The 22,363-nt window shown below is 39.3% G+C and overlaps 2 protein-coding genes across 3 annotated transcripts; one reads left to right on the top strand and one right to left on the bottom strand.

Annotated features, from left to right (window-relative positions):
* The first annotated feature begins 1,239 nt into the window (after positions 1 to 1,239).
* LOC132039427 (protein NODULATION SIGNALING PATHWAY 1-like) lies at positions 1,240 to 3,050 on the top strand. Its single transcript, XM_059429910.1, has one exon. It carries the CDS (start codon positions 1,326 to 1,328, stop codon positions 3,048 to 3,050), a length of 1,725 nt encoding a protein of 574 aa, XP_059285893.1. The 5' UTR covers positions 1,240 to 1,325.
* Positions 3,051 to 3,196: 146 nt separating this feature from the next.
* LOC132039010 (E3 ubiquitin-protein ligase SPL2) lies at positions 3,197 to 10,384 on the bottom strand. Of its 2 annotated transcripts, XM_059429538.1 has the most exons (7): positions 9,889 to 10,384; positions 7,953 to 8,054; positions 7,090 to 7,260; positions 6,847 to 6,968; positions 5,603 to 5,722; positions 3,678 to 3,933; positions 3,197 to 3,577 (listed from the first exon to the last, which is right to left on the bottom strand). In XM_059429538.1, exons 1-7 carry the CDS (start codon positions 10,237 to 10,239, stop codon positions 3,548 to 3,550), a joined length of 1,152 nt encoding a protein of 383 aa, XP_059285521.1. In that variant the 5' UTR covers positions 10,240 to 10,384; the 3' UTR covers positions 3,197 to 3,547. The 2 variants fall into 2 exon arrangements, with proteins under 2 accessions (XP_059285521.1, XP_059285520.1); XM_059429537.1 differs by having other exon boundaries at positions 3,366 to 3,933; positions 9,889 to 10,382.
* Positions 10,385 to 22,363: the final 11,979 nt, after the last annotated feature.

Raw genomic sequence — 22,363 nt, 5'->3', positions numbered from 1 at the left:
ACTTTTCATTTAGAATTTCTGAAGAGGCGTGCAAAAAAGATGTAACAACTATGATATGAGATGGAAGGAGTACATTTTAGAATTTTAATCAAAATTTATACAGTTCGATGAGAAATGAAACATGATAACTAAATTGGAACGGCTGAAGCATATTTACCAACGATTACTGTTGGTTTTGAAAAAAAAAAAAAAAAAAAAAGCATACACCAAATCGGAATTGACAACTACAAGTTCGTTCGTTAGTCAATTTGGCTCTTCGAAAGTGCCAAAATGCATCATCAAATGACCTAAGGGGAAGAGGCAATCTCAGACAAAACTCATAATTATTTTAATCATGATGATGAAGTGATTGCCGTCTTGTTATTGAAAAGTAATTAGTGTCTCGCAATACTCCAACAACCGTCACACCCCCACAGAATAAGTCGATCAGAGAAGCAAATGAACATAATGATTTAGGGTTTTTTTTTTATTTTTTTTTTTTATGCGTGTGTGTGTGTTTGATTTGGTCAAAATATTTGTTCTAGGAAAATAAGTTTTCTAAAAATTAGAAAAATGACTTCCCTAAAAAAAATAAGAAAAACAAATCAATAAGTGGGATTTCATGTTAATTGTCCCCCTTCACCCCAAAACTCCACGTCTCCACCTAGTGTTGAAGGCAAGATTTTTACTAAGGCGATTCAAAATATAAAGAAGTAAATATTCGAAAAAGAAAAAAGGGATTCAACATCTATTATATATACACCTGTTAATTTTGACCTTATATAAGCAATGTAATTTTCGACGAAGGGGGGTTTGGTGAACTCCTCTTAAACACTAGCTCCACCCACGCTCCCAACACCACCAACAACCGCCTCATCCCCTTTCACCCCACCTGTCCCACCTCCACTTTCATGGTGTTTGACTAAATTATATGCAAATATTCTTGGGTTCAAAGATTTTTGTTTACTTATCAAATATAAGAAAATAGGTCAAGAAATCACTTCTTTTCCGAGAAAACTTTATGACAACATTTTCCATCATGCCAAACACACCCTTAATAGGCTATAATACCCTAAAGGAATCTCAATAAAACACCATAACTTTCAAATAACAGTACGCCTTTGCCCTTTAAATATGCCATGCTCTCTCTTCCCATAGTAAGGTCCCTATTGATTCCATTTCAAACTATTACTATGAATTAGCACTTAGGAACTCGAGCCACCATAACAATTAACAAACATATCATTATCATATCCCAACTTTGCATACTTTCTATTAAGTCAACGGTCAAACACCAACACCAAGCCATCCTATCCCATCACCCTTCTTCCTCAATCTGTGATACAATGACCATTGATGAACCAGAGCCTGATCCTACTTCTGATCCCATCTCAGAGTGGTTGGCTGGTCCCTTATCATATATTCAGTCGTTCCTCGACGAACCGCATAGCCTCGATGATTTTTTCGAGCCGTATAACCTCGATGATTTTTTCGAGCCGTATAACCTCGATGATTTTTTCGAGGACTCGTGGTGGGCTCCTAGTAAAAATATAAACCAAGAAATACACGTCAACAACGACAACAACAATAACAGTTTAACGCCCTTTGACACTAGCTTCTTTGTCACAACTGCGAGCACTATCCCTTTGGAGCCTATCATTTCAAGTCACCTTCCGCCATTGGAGTCATCCAAGAAAAGGAAAGGGAATGATTCTGATTACAATCCCAAGGTGTCGCGGAAGAATCAGAACCGTCAGGTCAAGGATGCAGATGATGGGGAAGTTATTGTGGACAAACGGGTGCAACCCAAAAAATCAGGACACAAGAAAGCAACACACAAGTCAACAGGAAATAAGGGTAACAACAGAGATGGAAGATGGGCAGAGCAGTTACTCAACCCTTGTGCTGCTGCCATCACTGCTGGAAATTTGAACCGTGTGCAGCATTTGTTGTATGTTCTGCACGAGCTTTCCTCACTAAATGGAGATGCTAACCATCGGTTGGCTGCTCGTGGGCTCCAGGCGCTGACACATCATCTTTCTATTCCATGCTCAATTTCAACATCTTCTGCTTCTTCTGGTGTTACTACTTTTGCTTCAACAAATCCAAAGTTCTTCAAGAACTCACTGATCAACTTCAATGACATCAGTCCCTGGTTCCGCATACCCAATAGCATTGCCAACTCCTCAATACTCCAAATTCTTGGGAAACAGGATTCATCCCGGAACCTGCACATTCTTGATATTGGAGTCTCTCATGGTGTTCAATGGCCAACGTTGCTTGAGGAGTTAACCCATCGATCAGGCGGGCCGCCACCATTGGTTCGTCTGACAGTTATAACACCTACCATAGAAGACGCTCAACTAAGAAATAGTCCATTTTTAGTTGGCCCAGGTGGTTACAACTTTTCAGTGCAACTCCTTGCCTTTGCCAAGGCGATTAACATCAATCTACAAATCAACAGACTGGAGAATTACCCACTTCAGAATCTTGATTCCCAAGTGATAAATTCATTCTCAGATGAAATCTTGGTTATTTGTGCCCAGTTCAGGCTCCATAACTTGAAACACAACAATCCAGACGAGAGGACAGAGTTGTTGAGAACACTGAAAAGCTTAAAGCCGAAAGGAGTGATTTTGAGTGAGAACAATATGGATTGCAGCTGCAACAGTTGCGGGGACTTTACAACAGGATTCTCAAGGCGAGTGGAGTACTTGTGGAAATTCTTAGAATCCACCAGTGTAGCTTACAAAGGACGTGAGAGCGAGGGAAGGAGGATGATGGAAGGTGAGGCAGCCAAGGCTTTGACAAACACGGGAGAGATGAATGAGAGAAAGGAGAAATGGTGTGAAAGAATGAGGACTGTTGGTTTCAAATGGGAGTTGTTCGGAGACGATGCCATTGATAGAGCTCGTGCATTGTTGAAGAAGTATGACAGCAACTGGGAGATGAGAGTGGATGAGAAGGATGGCTGTGTGGGTCTGTGGTGGAAAGGAGAACCTGTTTCATTTTGTTCATTATGGAAAGATAGATCCCAACACATGAGATGCACAAGGCAAAGTAATGAATGAGTCAAAAGTCTACTGGTAAATCTAGTGTCTGGAAGAATCTTCATTAGCCATGCTTCGACACAGGTTTAGATCAGTCATTCGCAGAGGCAACAAGTCATAAAATTGTTAACTTTCTTAAGAATTTGAGTCTAGGTAAGGTGGTCATGTACTTAAAGAACATAGATTTGTAATGATTGTGTGAGTTGATGAAACAACAGTTTGTTTAGTACAAGTTTTTAGCAAAATGACTCCCTAGCAAGTCATGGCATACTACTTTAAGTGGGGGAAGCTAATGTACAAATGTTGGCTGTTTTGGCAGTTACCACATTGACAAGATTTCTTCCGAACAATATTTATGATGAATATTGTACTTAAGGATACAACGAGGCAGCAAAAAATGTATGTACAGACACAAACAACATGCATGTTAGATTTTAATATCTCATACCTTTGGCACAGCAAAAGGCATCTACCATCAGTTCTATCAATCACCATCCTCTCACTTCGGGATGAATAGGTTAACCATCTAATGCGGTTTTCACCGCATGCTTTACAAAATAAAACCACCTTCCCAGCATGAGCTACTCAAAATCACTCATAACTGTTTGCTCCTCAAGAATCATATATCCTTACAGAACTACGAATTACCTGCCTACATAAAGGACACTTGGGTGCTAAATCACGTTCAACTGACAAGGCACAGCGCTGGCAACATACCAGATGTCCACACGGAACGAATGCTGAACGCCTCCTCCTCATGAGGCAAATCACACACAACTGACCATCGGGAACATCTTCAGTTTCCTCATCAGCACTGACCTGCGAATCAGCGTCATTGCTTGCAGAATCCCTTTGTTGCTGGGCCTGCCTCTGGTGTCTCCACTGCTTCCATCGATTCCAGTTCCTAAAACAAAAAGCACGAATGAGATAATGTGACCACTAGATACTGATAAGGATGCTGCTGATTAACAAGTTTCATTTAGCTCTTTTAAGTCATGCCACATGGGAGGTTAGGTGTTTCAGGCAGCACAACTAGAGTTACAGGTTTATGCTCATCCTCAGAAAACTCGATGCTTTTTCCAGCTCGTAGTGGATTGTTCGAGCTAGTATAAGCAACGGAAGTAAGTTAAAGTGTTAAATACAGTCAGGAACCATAATTACTGTCATGTTGCAGTTTGTGAAGAGCAAAAGGTGCTTGCTGTACAATTTCAGAGATTAGCCCATTAAAACAGACAGAGGAACTATTCACTTGAAAAACTGGATATAACAATCCTTCAACCCGACCTTTATCATCATGAAAACATCGGGATGTAATTTGCAACATAAACACAAGATACACACTGCGTTAATCAACAGTCATTGACAAATTTTCGAAGAAAGCAGGCAACACGTTTTTGGCCAAACTTTTTACAAGTTTTGACAAAACAAGATGAAAAAGTTTTTGGCCAAAAAACTTGAAAACAAAATTCAAAGTTTTGAAGAAAAGGGCAGCCCGGTGCACTAAGCTCCCGCTATGCACGGGGCCTGGGGAAGGGCCGGATCACAAGGGTCTATTGTACGCAGCCTTACCCTGCATTTCTGCAAGAGGCTGTTCCCACGGCTTGAACCCGTGATCTCCTGGTCACATGGCAACAATTTTACCAGTTACTCTGTTTTGAGAGTAACAGTTTTTTGTAAAAAATATGAAACAAAGACAACTTTAAAAATGGGAAAAAGAAGATATGCCAAAAACTTTTCACCTTGTTTTCCTTCCAAACTGGCATGTCTCCACAACTTATTTGTTTTTTTAGTCTTGGGGTGTGTGTGTGTGTTTTTTTTTTTGTGTGGGTGTGGGTGTAGGGGGGTGTGGGGGGGGGGGGGAGGGGAGGGTGAGTTAAAATATGTAAGTTTTTGCACCTTATGCATTACCAAATTTTCAAGATATCTGCTCATCTCAAAAATGCCCATCCGAACAGAAGGATGATTCTTTCATGCTTAAGGTTGCTAAATGTATTATTCTTTTTGGCACATCTATGACGATGGTCCTACTCAAACTTCAACCGCATCAAAGATAAAACTATACTCCCTCTATTTAATAGAATGCAAGTACACTTGTCTATGTCACACAAGTTCCATAAAGTAATATTTATCAAATAATTGCATGCAAGCTATGGCAACAACTATATTCCAAATCAATCAACCAGCCCCTCTAACCCAGTAGGATTTGAAGTTCACGTCATAGTTGTTTTAAGTTGACTCATCTGTTGCAGTCGACGAGATAAATTGCAGATGAAGTAGGGGAAGGACTCCACCAAGTTTAGGGAGCAGATGCGGATGACTTGATTATTTAACAGAGGAAACTACTCAATAGCAGCTTCCTAGTATTCAACCCTAAGTCATGCTCTGTAAACAGAATTGTAAAATACTGTATGAAACAACAAAGGAGTTTGTCCTGTCGAGACCTCCCTTCGACACCAGTTCATGACAGGAGAAAAAGACAAAAAATAAAAGAGAGAGAGTAACAATCAGATTTTTAAGACATGATATCCACAACGGCTAAAAGTTTAAGTGTATGAGAGAAGCAACCAGTTTACCTCACAACAGCATAGCCAAGGACACCAACTGCAACTGCACCAAGCACAACTCCACTCCACAGCAAAACTCTTGTTTTGAAGGCAAGATCTACCAGCATTTGATCCTTGGTCATGTCAGACCTACAGATGTAAAAAGTTACACTCACATATTTCAACAAAAGAACTAATCAGGAAACAAAAGAACATGAGAATTTTTAGAACAAGAGAAGTAGCATATAAGTCAACAGATACGTAACGTATGTTTGAAGATGTAAAGCATCAAATATGCAGACAACACATTGGTAGAACTTAAAATGAACCACATGCTCCAGGCAGAATTTTCTTCCTGTGTGTGTTAAGTAGATATATATACACGTGCAATTTGTAGACAGGCAAATACTTTACTGTGTATATCTACATGTGTATCAGTTGAATCAACATCATCACCAGGACAGGGCATGCACTCTATTATGCAAACCTACCAATGAGTGTATCACCCACAAATGCTTCAAAACTCATGGTAATTTTACCACAATTGAATTGACAAAAAATTGTAATCACTGTTATATCATGGTTGAGCACAAACATAGGAATCTCGGAAAACTTCATTTTAAATTTTGAAACCAACTCATGTTAGTTATGTTATATAGATCTCCCAATGACTATGACCCAGCAATATTGCAAAGCCTGTGGTAATTATAACCAGAAGTGAAGAGAAGATGAGACTGTGATGTTTCTGAAAAATAGAAGCTATGGCTTAATTATAATGCTCATACGAAATGGTAGATGTGGTATTTAAGAAAACATTTAATATATTCCTGAATGCAGAGTCAAATTCAGGAATTTTAATATCCTCTCATTTAAACCATTTTTTTATGATTCAGAAAAGCATTTTTCTTCATAGGTCACTAAGAAATCTCTCTCTTAACCTTCCTTTCAGAACCAGCTCGTATATCTTTCGATACATGATCAGATTCATACTTTAAGAGGACCTGTTGAATATCAAGTACTCAATTTCACCAATAAGATATGGAGACTTACTTCACATTTAGAGTCGCACAACAAAGAAGACAATTTAATTCAGAGAGATTTGAGGAAATTTTGGGGGGAAAATTAATGAATATGAGAACGACATTTGCCAACCTCTTTTACAGAACAACTTGTGTAATTAGTGCTAGGTGAAAATGACGTATCATAAAGTCCCATGAAAAAAACATCATGTTTTATCAACTTAGTAAGAGAACTACTCTGTAAACCTTCCTTACAAGAAATAGGGTAGGTCCTTGCACGATTTTATCTCAAAAATCCCATCTTTTGAGCTGCAAACACCAACAGAGGTTACATCTTTTCCGAGTGGCAGAATTTTTTCTTCATCCAATACTCCAACCTTTGTGACACAAAACAGTATGTTGCATGAGTTGCGAGAAGATAGACAAACTTTAAAAGTTGTATAAACGATCAAACAAATGGTCAAGATGCCCATATACACAACATATTTTTCAACTCACAGGATAGTGATGACCAAAGAGCGCTTGGAGGAAAGTGAGCGGAGTAGCATTTACAGGCTGCAAGTGGTGATAAACTGTCACAAGAGGTAGGGGATGCGTTGAGCCATCCATGTTTACATTAACATATTCAGGTTGTGGCCACCTCCCAGCTTCAACAAGAACAAAAGGAACCTGAGTCGAAGATAGAGAAGCAGAAAAGCTTATATTATGAAAACAAAGAGAGCTATACGACACTGATTTAGCAGGCAAACAAACAGCAGCTACAAACACGGAGTGTACTAACTAGATGAAAACATAACAAGTAGGAAAGACTTTTTATGCAGAGAAATTTGCAACCAAAACACAAGCCAGAAAAGAGTGCAATGCTCCAATAGGAGAGAAGAAAAGAAAAAGAGAAACGAAAAGTTGTCACATTCACTACAAGCCATTTATTAAAGAAACACCCACTCAAGCCTTGCTCCTTAAAATTGAGATGGTTCGTGTTAGCAATCTGATCATGTGAGGAACAACCAGTCTGGACATCTCAGCCTTGTTATTCTTCCTATTCAGAACCTTACCTTATCAACGAGTACAATATACCTCCAAGAATGTCAAATAGAGAGCATAAAAATCTCAGATGAGAACGTTAAATTAGAGTGGAAGGAAATGAGCCAAACCAGATATATAAAGTACTAAAACTCAAAGATAATATCTTCCTAAAAAATATTTTCACAAAACCAGCAGAAATTATGGAAAAAAAGAATATTGACAAACAGTAGCAATACTGGCTCAATACTTCTTTTTATGCTTCACTCGTTAAATTAAAACTTAAAAGCAGTGGCAACATTCAAGAGCCTTGTGTTACTGGAAAATATTCACATTACCATTCTCAAAGAAGAAGACTCTTGGTCCTTCCGGAATCTTGGAAATATTGAATGTAGATCACCAGGCCACCAAAAGAAGCCTCTCCACTCATTATAGATACACTAAAACAAGACAGCAAACGAACATCAGTGTTCTGCCAAAATTCACAGGGAAAAAAACATGATATGCACAAAATTTGGCAAAACGATAGCAGGCAAACATAGGTTGCAAACGAATTGGTTGTAGATCATATATCCGGGTTAACAGTAGCAAGTGGTTTCTGTTTCAAGTACACTGTTCAAAGAGTTCTTCGAAAAACTGGATGTCCATCAGCAGTAGATAACAGTTATTGATTTTTACAATGTATCAACAGCAACTACTGTGCATCAATTCCAAACAACTTTGGATAAGCTATATGAATCCTCACAATCCAATTAGTTATATTTCAACTCATCTCATTACAAAAGTAATTTGTCTTTTAAGACATACTCCCTGGCTGCGACCAAGGGATCATGTGGCAAAGCAGGAATTCAGCCCATGACATCATTCCCTGTGCTTTACACCAGCTTCTCCTCTTAGTAAAGATTAGCTCGTGTCCTCTCTCCGTGTCTAGGGATTCCTGGGACATGGGCTAAGCATAACATTGATTGCTCTTTCTTTTGACTGACCATCAACACTTAACTGAATGCAGGACAAGTTATTACATATACAAGAGCAAGCAGCGCATTGTAACCAGCGTGCGAACCTAATGAGTGTCTATCACAGGCTAAGCAAAACATTGATTGCTCTTTCTTTCAATTCAGCATCAACATTTAACTGAATGCAGGATAAGTTATTCAAAATACAAGAGCAAGCGGCGCATTTGTAACCAGCATGCGAACCTAGTGAATCAATTATTGTAATTGAAAACCATCACCTCTTGTCTTTTTTCACCACACCTAAATAGCTTGTAGCACGTATCTAGAAAAGCAAGTCCTAATGCATCAAATATTGTGAGAACTAACAAATATAACATTAATGCTTGCATTAGGGTAGGCTGTCTACGTCACACCCATTAGGGTCTGGCCCTTCCCGGGACCCAGCTAATATGAGATTCTTTGTGCACCGGGCTGCCCTTTATTAACAAATTTTAGATTGACCATCAACCAACTCTAACCGTCACACTAATCCTAATTCTTATCTGGATTCCGTACTCTCATATATGCACTGTTAAACGTGCCCAAACAAGTTGAATATGAAATAGAAACTGCATGATGAGGATTCCTGATAAATTGAGTAATTTAGCACTGACTTTCAAGTTTCAAACAACTGTAATCCTGCTCCTTTATCCCAATTAACGAGTATAAAAAAGTTTGAACACAACTTAAAATAAAGAGTTAATGGTCAAAAAGCACACCTCAACTATAACTTTTTCGCTAGTTTCACACCCCAACTATCATCTGTTCACTTTTCCTACCTGATAGGGTTAGGGTTTTCAGGTAGAAAAAGGGAACAACAGACAATTGAGGTGTGTTTTTTTGGGAGACTTTCAAAAATATACGCCACATAGTCCAATATACAATATTATACAACATTATACCCGAGGGAAAAGCATTATACATAATGTATCAACCTTATATAAAGTGTATAATAGTGTATAAAAAGCGTTTATACACAAATATGAGCTAAATCAAGTAACAAACTCAACGTATGGGCTACGTGGCATAAACATTCATAAACGTAGAGCCTAATTTTCCCATAGTTCAGGCTAATAGTTGATGTATTAGGAAAAGGAAAACACTGATAGCTGAAGTGTGTTTTAATATATACACATCGATAGTTCACATAGCAAAAGGGAACAACTGATAATTTAGCCATTTAGGTGTGAAACTCGCTAAAAATAAAAAAAAAAAAATTCAGGTGTGTTTTTGACGATTATCTCTAAAATAAAAGCGAAAAGAATAGAAGAATTATTACAGTTTGAGTCCTTTGTAATATAACGCCTTTTTCATCAGAATTATGAGCAGAAACAACATTAGCTCTCAAGCTCTTCCAATTACCCTCAACAGCAGATTTCGCCTCTACAATACCACGTACGATCACAACCTTACCACCGTCGGATTGACTTGAAGTATCTGATGAAAGTAATGAACGCAGATCGGATACACTTAGCGATGGCGCGTTTTCGATTTTGTGAAGAGATGAAGAGTTGGCTTTGAATTTGAGAATACTACGTACTGCCACGTAAGCTAGGGCTAAGCCGACAAGTGCGCCGTCAGCCGCCATAGCTATTTGTGAAAGCACGGCCGCTTGGTCTTGTATTGACATGGTCGCCTTTCAGGTTTCCGGTCGTTGGAAAGTGGGATTGATTATAGTTGATATTCCTATTGTTTGTTAAGTGGTGGTAAAACGTTAATTTAGACTACTATTGGGGCGAAATAGTATTACCTCTTCTTCTTCTTTTTTTTTTTTTTTTTTTTCAGTCACAACATATATATGCAATCAAATTGGGATAAATTAAAGATGGAAAAATCACCTAATGTAACTGATTATAACAACAAAATACCCAGTGTAATTTCACAAGTGGGAGCTAATGTAACTGAATATGCTTTATAATTATACTTTATAGAAGTTTTTTTCAATAATTACAAAATATAGTTATATTTTATAGTTTATATTTTACAGTAAGATACATGTATTCTTAAATTTTAGGCACAATTCTTGTATATGCATGCATACTGTGTCTTGTATGTACATTGATATTGTATGCATGCACATGTGTATAATTTTGGCTCATTCCAAATTCAATCAATACTAATTCAAATAATTAGATTGAAAAGTCTGGCCCATTTGTTCCCCGTAGCCCATTTAAGTTAAGTTAAAATAGAATATTTTAACTCCACAGTCTCAAGACTTTAAATGTACTAGGCTTAAGGTCTCAGCGCTTAATAAGCGCATGCAAGCGAGGCAACACAAGAGATGGTACACCAAAAAGCAATATGTTACATGTTTTAGATGATTGTTGATATGATGGTGGATACATCTGGTGGGTTGCTAAAGGTTATGTACCTACCTATGCTTTAGGATCGAACATCGATACAATTGGGACTTACAGACCATAACATGTTTATATCACAATTTTTGTAGAGCCTCCCAGAATATCCATTATGAGATAACCAAATTCCTCCCACTACTCCAAGTTTGGGTGTGGGAGAGAATTACAGTCCTTAGACCGCGGATAATCACACCGACGGATACAAGCAAAATATTTCCAATTAATTTACCTAATGATCCGCATGCTACTAGATGGTTTGCTCACTTTAGTTGGATAGAATTCACATACACAACGAAGTATGTGTTGTCAGTTTATAGGGACGCACTTGATTGGATGACAGAGGACCAGGTAAGACACAACAAAGTATGTTTAGTGGTTGTATATTTTTCAAGTTTTTATAATCGTAAACACTTATGTGAATTGTTATATTGTAGTTTATTTGGGATTCATACACCAATGACTTAACTGAGAGCCTCCCTGACTTTTGTTGTGTTGGACGACACTTATGGCGTGCGTGAGTCCCTATTTTTTGTTGGAATGTGGTCGAGGTTCACTTGTTGATCGAGTTATGAGACTATTTGGGTTGATACAGTATATATCAGAAACTTATGTCTTTGATGCTTCACACTTCTAGCATGACTGTCCAGTTTAGAGAACTACTTGATGACTTGCCTTTATTTACAGGGGCTCTCTATCTTGACCAACATGGGAGACGTAGAGAAAAATAGGTAATAGAAAATCAATGTATGATGCTACATATAAAATCAATTAAAATATGTTGCTATATATCAATTCAGGTTCAAGTATTTAATTAATTTTCCCTTGATAGGTAGAGGAATTTGCTGATGGATATACTTGCTTGAAACAAATGAGGATCTCATAAATAGTGCTGCAAATGACATGCCAATATGTCTACCCCCAAGGTAGGGGTAAGGTCTGCGTACACTTTACCCTTTCCCCACATTGTGGGATTTCACTGGGTATGTTGTTGTTGTAAATGCCATGCCAATATGTATAGTGGAACTTTGTTCATAAGCTGGCAAGTTTGTCCTGAAAATGGATTTTAACTTATATATATAGAAGCAGACCCGGGATTTTAACGCAAAGGGGCACTAATGACCAAATGCCTTAATATTGACATGTCAATTGTTACTGTCAAAGTTTGGCGTGCAACTCTTTGAAAACTTAATAATTATGATAAGGTATTAGTAAAATAGTATAAAGTATAAACTTCAACATTGGAAGAAGGAGAATGTGTTTAGAATGGGGAAAATATTTGATTTGGGGCTTTTCTTCTTTTTTTTTTTTTTTTTTTTTGTGTGTGTGTGTGTGTGTGTGTGTGTGTGTGGGTTGAGGGGGTTTTGAGGGAGGACTAAAGAATATATAATAAAAAATAAAAGAATGTAGGCTTATTATTTTATTTGTAGAGAATCTACAAAACAAATTCAACAAAAAGTAGAAACGAAACTGCTATAGCCAGACTCGAAACCAGTTTTCATGCAAGGACATAAGGGGTCCAACAACCAATTGCACCAAAGTAGTGGATATATATCAGGTCTCACGATCCAAAACCGATGAGTCATGACGAGTGCCCAAGTTCTACTCGTCTGACACTCCCATCCTTGTACCTGGATCTCACTGAATAACTCATAACTAAACTATGCTGACTTCTGTGGAAACAGCACAATGAACTACGCATCAAAACTCGTAAACATATATACATACATGCTGGAAACAACAATGTGCAAGCCGACTAGGCCGCTATAGATACTGTACAACAAAATAGAAGCCGACAAGGCTAAATGACATCCATACTACATACAACTGTCTACAGACCTCTAGAAGAGTACAAGCTATAGAAAGGACGGGACAGGGCCCCGTCATACCCATATATGTACATCAAAATAGCATACTAAAATAGACTGTAGCTCCGGATCAAGTGGACCACACTGACTATTGCTGGATAGAAGTCCTACCGAGCTGGACCGTCTGTCTGTCTGTCTACCTAAACCTGCGGGCATGAACGCAGCCCCCCAAGCAATAGGGGAGTCAGTATGAATAATGTACCGAGTATGTAAGGCATAAAAGCAACATATACGTAAGAATCATGAAAGGAATCTGAAACATAAAGGCTAATCCATATATACGAATACATACGTATGCGACGTACATAAGAGTGTACGTATAACTCTATATAACGAAAGCAGCATGCGAGGGCATATGATATGATATGCATGCTTTCTTTCAAAACTCAAATACATATATCATAATATAACTGTTAGTGTTGTGGAACGTACAGCCCGATCCATACATGTTAGTGTTGCGGAACGTGCAGTCCGATCCATATATCATATCATGTCGGCCCCTCTGTGGACATCATCATCATTGTATACCAACTGATCAGGTGGTGATGCGTATATAATGCCTATCCCTTTCCCCATATCCCATATACATATAATATACACATATATAACACCTTCTGGTCATGGGTCAATGTGCATATGTATAAATGAATGCAATGCATAAGTAAGATGAATAAATAGAACTCTCGGAGTGACATAAAGTCGTGCTACCTCCGATAAACATCTTTGAGCTAATATCATCAATATACGTAATCTCAAGACCCATGAATAGAAGGAATAATCATAAAAGAGGCACAGGAACTCAAAGATAGTACTTCTAATGCTTCTAAGAGTAGAGTGATATGGAAGTTCATTCATTCGCTCGTTCAGTCATATCATAAGGATCATGCCAAAATGAAAGCAAGGATAGCCTTAACATACCTTTGTTGTTAACGACTCAATAGATACTGCCCGTAGTACTTCAACCTACATCAAGGTATTAGAACTATGGTTAATGTCATGGAAAAACTCAAAACACATTTCTAAGCTAGTAGCTCTCTTACGAAAAATTTGGGCAGCACTTCCCCGAATTCAATACAGCACCAAACAACAATATTAACAATATCAACAACCAATTTTATCCATTCAGCCTCTCAAAAATGTAAGAACAATTCCAACAATTCAAATAATGGTACAAGGAGCGGCAAGCTCGGTTTGTGATTAAACAACAATAGTTTTAAATTCCTCTTCTTTCCAAAATTTACTAACAACATCAACAACATCCAACAACCACAAGTTCAGCCCTTCAACAAAACAAGAACAATCTCCACAATCCATTAGAACAACATTCAACACTAGATTACGACTTCTAGTCGACGCTTCACAAGTTCTTAATAAACCAACATACGTAAAGCTCCAGCAATCTTATATACATAAAGAGGACGCAAAACCTTACGTTGATTAGTAGCCCTCAAATAAATCACAACAACAGCAGCTCCTACAAGTTTACTCTGCACAAAACGATAATTATACTAATGTCAAACAACCTGAAACGTAATGTCGAGTGACCAGCCCACAACCCTACCATTATGTGGCATTTCTCCACACCCTTTATCCTTCCAAACTCCATAGAAACGATGGAAAAAGAGGCAAATCAAACAGAACACAAAACAATCCACAAAACAGTCCAAAACAATTCACTACGAATCGAATAATTTGAACTCACGGCTTCCAATCTCCGTTCCACGAGTTCTTACTATTATGAAACATATTTCTCCACTTTTACAAAATAAAAGAGGATGAAATAGGGTAGTATACTCACCTTGCTTGATGAAGAACTCAGCTCTTGATTTGGTTCTTCAACTTTTAAGTTTCCCTCCAACTAGAACTTGAAAAAAAAAAAAAAAAAAATCACTTAAGGTTTGAGGGAGATTGGAGTGGCCTTCCTTGGAGGAGCTTCTATGGATATTTCTATGTCTAAGGGTCATGGGTATAAAGTGGGGGAGAAAGAGATACTAATCTGATCTATAAAGGGTGCTCCTTTCCTTTTAAATTGAGAAAAAATCTGGTCCTTTCCTTTTTAAGCAAGTAGGTGATGCACCTACTTGCTTAATTCAATTGGTGTCACTTGCTGGCCATTGAATTTAACACGCGTCTCATCCTTACTTTGTAGTTAAGATACGTATCAAGTAGCTAAAGTAAGTAGGACGGGAAGTAAGTAGGTGAAGTAGACACGTCGGGTAAGCAAGCAGTTCATTTTTATTTGTCCAAATCTCATGTCTCACTTTTGAGGGCATTCGTCAACCTTGACTTAGTCGTGTATATGTTAAATGAAAATATGAGATGTAACAATAGCATGTCTAATATCGTATAATTCAAAAATAATCCCGAGGTCCAAGACTGGGTCAACTAACATACGACGAATCTTAACGTACAAAACTATGAGGTGTAACATCCTTCCCCTCTTAGAAACATTCGTCCTCGAATGTTAAACTCTCAGGGATCTAACAGAAATTTCGGCAGAGTCTCCTCTATAACTGTACAACTACCAACCTGCCACGCAGTAAACCAAATAATACGGTGCCACAACAATGGTCCCACACGATCAATAACAATAATTAACAACATACTACACACCTGGAGGCGGCGGTGTCTCAGTCTGAATCTCCTCTGAAAGCGGAAACAAGTAAGGATATTTAGACCTCATATCTTTCTCAACTTCCCAACTCATCTCTTCAGTATTTTTGTTCCTCCAATGTACTTTTACCGAAGCTACATCTTTGATTCTCAATCTATGGACTTGTCTATCTAATATAGCCATTGGGTTTCCTCGTATGATAACTGTTCAGTCACCTAGACATCATCTACTGGTACGACTCTCGAGGGATATCCTATGCACTTACGGAGCATGGACACATGGAACGCTGGATGTACAGACTCCAGATCGAAAGGCAACTCTAACTCATATACTACCCTATCCACTGTACGAACGATTTTGTATGGCCCAATGTATCGAGGGCTTAGTTTATCCTTCTTTCCAAATCTCATCACTCCCTTCATAGGCGAGATCTTCAGGAAGACCTAATCGCTCACCTTGAACTCTAACTTACGACGTCGATTATCGGCATAGGATTTCTGTCGACTCTGTGCCGCTAGTAATCTTTCTTGAATCACCTTTACCTTATAGACTGCGTGCTGTATCAAGTCTGGGCCTATCAGTTGATTCTCTCTAACATCAAACCATCCTATGGGTGACCTACACTTTTGCCCGTATAAAGCCTCATAAAATCCGGACGAGATCCTGGAATGGTAGCTATTATTTATGCAAACTCGATAAGGGGCAAATGATCATCCCAGCTACCTCGGAAATTAATCACGCAAGCTCTCAGCATATTCTCAAGTGTCTATATAGTACGCTCAGCCTATTTATCTGTCTGAGGGTGAAATGCGGTACTAAGACTCACCTGAGTCCCCAATCCAACGGAAAAGATCTCCCGAGAAATTAGTCAGTGGAATCGCGCTCCTCTATCCGAAATGATGGATGTGGAACACCATTAAGTCATATACAATTTCTTTAAGGTAGAAGCTTCATAATCCTCGGTAGGAAGTAGTTTTGACAGGTATGAAATGGGCTGACTTTGTAAGTCTATCAACTATGACCCATATCGAATCGTACTTATGCTAAGTACGGGAAAGCCCGTAACAAAGTCTATATTAATTACCTCCCACTTCCATGTCGGAATCTCAATGGCCTGTAATAAACCTTCGAGCTTCTGGTCCTCTATCTTAACTTGTTGGCAATTGGGACACTGAGTGACAAATTCCGCTATATCTTTCTTCATACCATCCCACCAATACACTTCTTTAATATCACGATACATCTTTGTTATGCCCGGATGGATAGAATAGCGAGAATAATTAGCTTCCCCCATAACCTACTGACGGAATCCTACAACATTAGAGACACATAGTCTACCTTGATACCTGAGAACTCCATCTCCTGTGATCACAAATGACGTCTTTTCTTTCTGAGGAGCCGTGTCTCGATAATGAGCTAAAATAGGATCCTCGTACTGACGCTCCTTTATCTCAGCTACCAAAGATGACATCGCTGTATCCTGGACAGTGACCCCTATATCATCTAAGTCCAACAACCGAACCCCAAGGCTAGCCAACTGACGAACTTCTTGAGCCATCTCTCTTTTCTCTGGAAATAAGTATGATAAGCTACCCATGGATTTACGACTAAGGGCGTCGGCTACTATATTTGCCTTCCCAAGATAGTACAAAATATCAATGTCATAATCTTTTAGCAACTCTAGCCATCGTCTCTAGCGCAAGTTTAACTCTTTCTGCTTAAAAATGTACTGGAGGCTTTTATGATCGGTATATATATCAACATGGACACCGTATAGGTAGTGCCTCCATATTTTCAAAACATGAATCACTGTAGCCAACTCAAGATCATGTGTCGGGTAATTCTTCTCGTGCTTCCTTAACTATCTAGAGGCATAAGTAATAACCTTATCGTGCTGCATCAATACACAGCCCAAGCCCAATCTGACACCCGAAGTGTCAATCCGACACCCGAAGTGTCACAATATATCACATAGCCATCTGTTCCCTCTGGAAGAGTCAAGACGGGTGCTGAAGTCAACTTATCCTTCAATGTCTGGAAGCTCCGCTCACAAGCATCTATCCACTGAAACTTAGCTGATTTTTGAGTCAGCTTTGTCAATGGGGCTGAAAGAGAAGAAAATCTCTCTACGACCCTCCTGTAATATCTTGGTAGGCCCAGGAAACTACGTATCTCTATTGGTGTCATGGGCCCATGGCCAATTCCTTACAGCCTCTATCTTTTGAGTATCCACTCAATACCTTCATCTAAAATAATGTGACCAAGAAAAGCCACAGAGTTCAACCAGAACTCACACTTAGAAGATTTCGCATATAATTTTCTATCTCGAAGAACTCTAAGTACCGTACGTAGATGATCAGCATGCTCAACCTCTAACGGTGAATAAACCAAAATATCATCTATAAATACGATCACTAATAGATCTAAGAAAGGTTTGAATACCCGGTTCATCAAGTCCATAAATACAGCTAGAGCATTAGTCAATCCAAATGACATAACACGGAACTCGAAGTGCCCATATCTAGTCCTGAATGCCATCTTCGGAATGTCTTCCTCCTTCACCCTAATCTGATGATATCCCGATCTCAAGTCTATTTTTGAAAAACACTTGGCACCCTACAACTGGTCAAATAGATCATCAATCCTCGGAAGTGGATATTTATTCTTTATAGTCACTTTATTCAGTTGCCTATAATCAATACACATTCACAAAGACCATCCTTATTTCTTACAAATAATACCGCGCTCCCCACGGCGATGTATTAGGCCTAATAAAGCCCTTCTCAAGTAAATCCCTCAATTGTTCCTTTAATTCCTTCAATTCTGCAGGTGCCATTCTATAAGGAGGAATGGATATCGGCTGAGTATCTGGCAATAAATCAATAGCAAAATCAATCTCCCACTCTAGCGGAATTCCTGGAAGCTCATCTGGAAATACTCTGGAACTCATTAACCACGGTGGATGCATCGAAGGGTTTGACTCGCTCTACATCCTAGACCCGAACTAAATGATAAATATGCCCTTTTCTGATCATCTTACTTGCCTTAAGGTAGGAAATAAACCTACCTTTCCGCGAAGCAAAGATTACCCTTCCACTCTAAAACTGGCTCCTTTAGAAACTGAAATCGAACCATCTTCGTCCTACAATCGACATTAGCATAACAGGAAGCCAACCAATACATAACTATAATAACATCAAAATCTATCATATCTAACTCGATCAAGTCTGCTATGGTATGACGGTACAAACTATAACTACACAACCTCGATATACCCGCTTAGCTATAACTGGGTCACCAACTGGCGTAGACACCTTGAAAGGTTTAATCAACTCAAGCTCTATCCCAAACTTACCAGCAACAAACGGTGTAACATACGATAAAGTAGAACCTGGGTCAATCAATGCGTATACATCATAGGAGGAGACTGATAGTATACCTGTAACAATATCAGGAGATGACTCACGATCCTGTCGACCAGCTAATGCATAGATGCGGTTCTGAGAACCACTCAAACTAGATGCTCCACCCCTTTCTCTACAAAAGAATCTGTCTTGAAAAAACCTCGCCCTGTGGCATAAAGATGAAAGGGGTTAACCAGCTACGGGCCCTGTGGGCTAAACTATACCCATACCATCTCTCAACGGACACGACCACATCATATGACCTGGCTAGCCACAAGCATAACAGGCATCTGATCCAAATCAACACTGTCCGGCGTGTAGCTTACCACACTAGGCACACCGTGGAAAAGGTAGCCTTATCTGACCTAACTTCTGTCTATACTAAGAACTCAAAGCTCTAGAACTCTGACCCACTCCAGAATAAGAAGGCCGATCAAATCTCCAACTTAGAAACCGCGAAGGTGCACTTGCTGTTGAATGGGCTGGATACCGAGAATACTGTTGTCTCTGACCTCCTCTAAACCCACCAACAATATCTAAAGATCTAGCCTTCTTACCATAACCTCAGTCATTCTCACGCTCTGTCCTTTGCTGACGTTTACGATCCTCCAGATTCTGTGCATATGCATGTATGCGAGAAATATCCATAATTGGCTATAACGCAGCTGTCATACACTCATCAATCAGATGTGGCCCTAAACCGACCATAAAACAGTGAACTCAATCCTCCATCTCAGCCACTACAGCTGGGGCATATCTAGCCAATGAATCGAAGTGCACATTGTACTCTCGAACACTCATGCTGCTCTGCTGAATATGCAAAAATCTATCTGCTCGGGCCCGCCGGACCTCTGGCGGCAAATAATGGCGAATAAAGGCCTCTAAAAACTCTTACCAGACTGCTGGAGGGGCATCCTCTCCCCTAGATAACTCCCAAGTCTGATACCACTGCATCGCAACATCACGAAGCCTATAAGAAGCCAGCTCCACTGACTCAATCTCATTAGCATGCATGACCCTCAAGGTCCTCTGCATGCCATCAATAAAGTCCTGAGGGTCCATATTCTATCTCAAACCGGAGAACTCTGGGGGATCCAAACCAAAAAAATCCTTGACCCTCGCACTGACAGCTCGGTCCTCCTGATCAACACCAACTCCCTGAAATCGAGCCTCCAGTGTACCACTAATCTAGTCAACAACTACATAAAGATCCCGCATATCCCGACCCGGGCGCATCCGCCCGGCGAACCGGCGCACCGGGGTAAAAAAGCTGGAGCCGGGGTCGTCTCCCTTAAGCTCCTTTAGAGCGGGTAGGGTATGCGAAGTCTGGGATGGAGTCTCACTCTAAGACTCGCCCCTAGCCCTTGTAGTCCGCGGAGTACGGCTAGTAGCCTCTCCAGTCACCGTCTTGCCCTTCTAGGCAGCTGTAGCTTTCTTCGGAGGCATCGCTAAAATCATAATAAGTTATTAGAAGACGAACTCTTACCATATGGCTCTATTGCACGATCTAGGATAGAAAAAATGACAACATCCTTAATGTCGTGCAACTTCCTGTCTATAAGTATGGTGCACAACACACCCATAAACAAGACTCTACTGGACACGGTCTGTAGACAACCCTAGGACAGAACTGCTCTGATACTACTTCTGTCACTACCCAAACCGATGAGTCATGACGAGTGCCCGAGTTCTACTTGTCGGACACTCCCATCCTTGTACCTGGATCTCACTGAATAACTCATATCTGAACTATGCTGACTTCTGTGGAAACAGCACAATGAACTACGCATCAAAACTCATAAACATATATACATACATGCTGGAAACAACAGTTCAAGCCGACTAGGCCTCTATAGTTATTGTACAACAAAATAGAAGTCGACAAGGCTAAATGACATCCATACTACATACAACTGTCTATAGACCTCTAGAGGAGTAAAAGTTATAGAAAGGGCCAGACAGCCCCGTTATACCCATATATGTACATCAAAATAGCATGCAAAATGTATCATAGCCCCAGACCAAGTGGAGCGCACTGACTACTATTGGATGGAAGTCCTACCGAGCCGGACCGTCTTATCCGTCTCTACCCGAACTTAGGGCATGAACGCAACCCCCGAGCAATAGGGGAATCAGTAAAAATAATGTACTGAGTATGTAAGGCGTAAAAGCAACATATATATAAGAATCATGAAAGGAATCTGAGACATAAAGGTTAATCCATATATCTGAATACATCTGGAAGTGTATGTATAACTCTATATAACTGAAAGTGCCTCTGAGGGCATATGATATGCATGCTTTCTTTAATAACTCAAATACATATATCATAATATAATCGTTAAAGTGCCGGAACGTACAACCCGATCCATACATGTTAAGAGCCGAACGTGCGTTCGATCCATATATCATATCATGTCGGCCCCTCTGTGGACATCATCATCATTATCATCATCGTATACCAGCTGATCAGGTGGTGATGCGTCTATAACGCCTATCCCTTTCCCCATACCCCATATATATATAATATACGCGTATATCATGCCTTCTGGTCATGGCTAATGTGCATATGTATAAATGAATGCAATGCATAAGTAAGATGAATAAATAGAACTCTCGGAGTGACATAAAGTCATGCTACCTTCGATAAACATCTTTGAGCTAATATCAACAATATGCGTAATCTCAAGACCCATGAACAGAAGGAATAATCATAAAATGGGTACAGGAACATCAAATATAGTATTCCTAATGCTTCTAAGAGTAGAGTGATATGGAAGTTCGTTCATTCGCTCGTTCACTCATATCATAAGGATCATGCTAAAATAAAAGGAAGGATACCCTTAACATACCTTTGTTACTAACGACTCAATAGATACTGCCCGTAGTACTTCAACCTACATCAAGGTATTAAAACTATGGTTAATGTCATAGAAGAACTCAAAACATAGAACTCAAAACATATTTCTAAGCTAGTAGCTCTCTTACGAAAAATTGGGCAGCACTTCCCCTATATTTCCTCACTTCCCCGAATTCAAAACAATACCAAACAACAATATTAACAATATCAACAACCAATTCTATCCATTCAGCCTCTCAAAAATGTAAGAACAATTCCAACAATTTAAACAATGGTACAACGAGCGACAAGCTCGGTTTGTGACTAAACAACAATAGTTTTAAATCCCTCTTCTTTCTAGAATTTACTAACAACATCGAACAACCACACGTTCAGCCCTCCAACAAAACAAGAACAATCTCCACAATCCATTAGAACAACATTCAACACTAGATTACGACTTCTAGTCGATGCTTCACAAGTTCTTAATAAACCAACCTACGTAAAGCTTCCGCAAGCTCATATACATAAAGAGGACGTAAAACCTTACCTTGATTAGAAACCCTCAAATAAATCACAACAAGAGCAGCTCCTACAAGTTTACTCTGCACAAAATGATAATTATACTAATGTCAAACAACGTGAAACGTAATAACGAGCGACCAGCCCACAACC

The sequence above is a fragment of the Lycium ferocissimum genome, chromosome 12 (genome assembly GCF_029784015.1).
Source record: "Lycium ferocissimum isolate CSIRO_LF1 chromosome 12, AGI_CSIRO_Lferr_CH_V1, whole genome shotgun sequence".
NCBI classification, from domain to species: Eukaryota; Viridiplantae; Streptophyta; class Magnoliopsida; order Solanales; family Solanaceae; genus Lycium; species Lycium ferocissimum.
Note: the sequence above shows the minus strand (reverse complement) of the source record. Positions and strands in the feature narration are given on the sequence as shown.